This window comes from Naegleria gruberi, assembly GCF_000004985.1.
Source record: "Naegleria gruberi genomic scaffold NAEGRscaffold_1419, whole genome shotgun sequence".
NCBI lineage: Eukaryota > Heterolobosea > Eutetramitea > Acrasida > Naegleriidae > Naegleria > Naegleria gruberi.
The window spans coordinates 83-1,140 of NW_003162637.1; the positions used below are offsets into that span (position 1 = coordinate 83).

At 32.6% G+C, this 1,058-nt stretch overlaps 1 protein-coding gene across 1 annotated transcript; it reads left to right on the forward strand.

Annotated features, from left to right (window-relative positions):
* Window positions 1-613: 613 nt before the first annotated feature.
* NAEGRDRAFT_77116 (uncharacterized protein) lies at window positions 614-947 on the forward strand (the record flags this gene model as incomplete). Its single annotated transcript, XM_002667928.1, has 1 exon — window positions 614-947. A coding segment is annotated over one exon (334 nt), but the record flags the coding sequence as incomplete, so codon positions are not given.
* Window positions 948-1,058: the final 111 nt, after the last annotated feature.

Consider the following 1,058-nt stretch of genomic DNA (forward strand, 5'->3'; position numbering starts at 1 on the left):
AATTGATAAGCAATAACGATTGGTGTTTCATCAGTTCCAGTATTTTCAGCAACGACACTAATTGGTTTAGCTCTATCATTTGGCCACATTGGAGAAAGATAATCTCCTTGGTTCAAAATCCCTTAAAGTTAATCATTGTCTTAATCAGAAAATATCCTTGAAGGTTCTTTTGGTTTAACAATACCTGCCATAGATGTTTCTTTTGCAACAAAACCAGTTAATTTTGACAGGGCTCCACCTCCTAATAAAGAAATGGCTTGCTTCTTTGCTTTTAAAGATTCACACTCTACACTCTGAAACATTCCACATTTTCATTCGAAACTAATTTCTCAACAATTGCTCCAAAATTTATGCAATTAAGGGCTGATAAGAAAAGTTTTGAACTATTTATGAAAGGTTGACGAGAAGATAGGTCCACTATTTAATCATTCATTTAAGAAATATTTGAATTATCAAAATTATTTTAAAGAATTTTGTCATAATTACATGGATTTCTGTAAATCGTTCATCCGACAACTCATCTAACTTCATTCCTTTCTTATGATTAAAATTAGACGTTGACAATCAAAAAATCAACACCTTTTTTTACAACATCTTTCCAATTCAAAAAAAAATGCTCAAAACCAAGCCTTCTTCCTCTTCTTTGGCTTCTAATGTTGGTGGTGGCACCACCGATCTAAATAATAGTAGCACTCTTAGTATGAATAATAGTCATCAACGGATTAAACCAGTGAAGGCTTTTAATTCAACTTCAACAAAATTCTTCTCTGGCTTGTTGTCTGCCATTCCAAATCCGAAGAATATTACATCAGCTATCGGGAATGAAATTAGAGAAATTACGCCACGTAGAAAGAAGGAGAAGAGAGATGTAAATAATCAAAAGCAGGGAATTTCCTTCTCGGAGTGGCTTAGCTTTAGGAAACCACCTACTAAAAGTGCAACAACAAGTGCAAAATCAAATGATAATCAAGAATCTGAAATTGCTATTGATACAATCAATTTGNGAGATTTTTTGAAACAATTGGATAATTTGGATAAAGATGATTCATTTGAAGAAT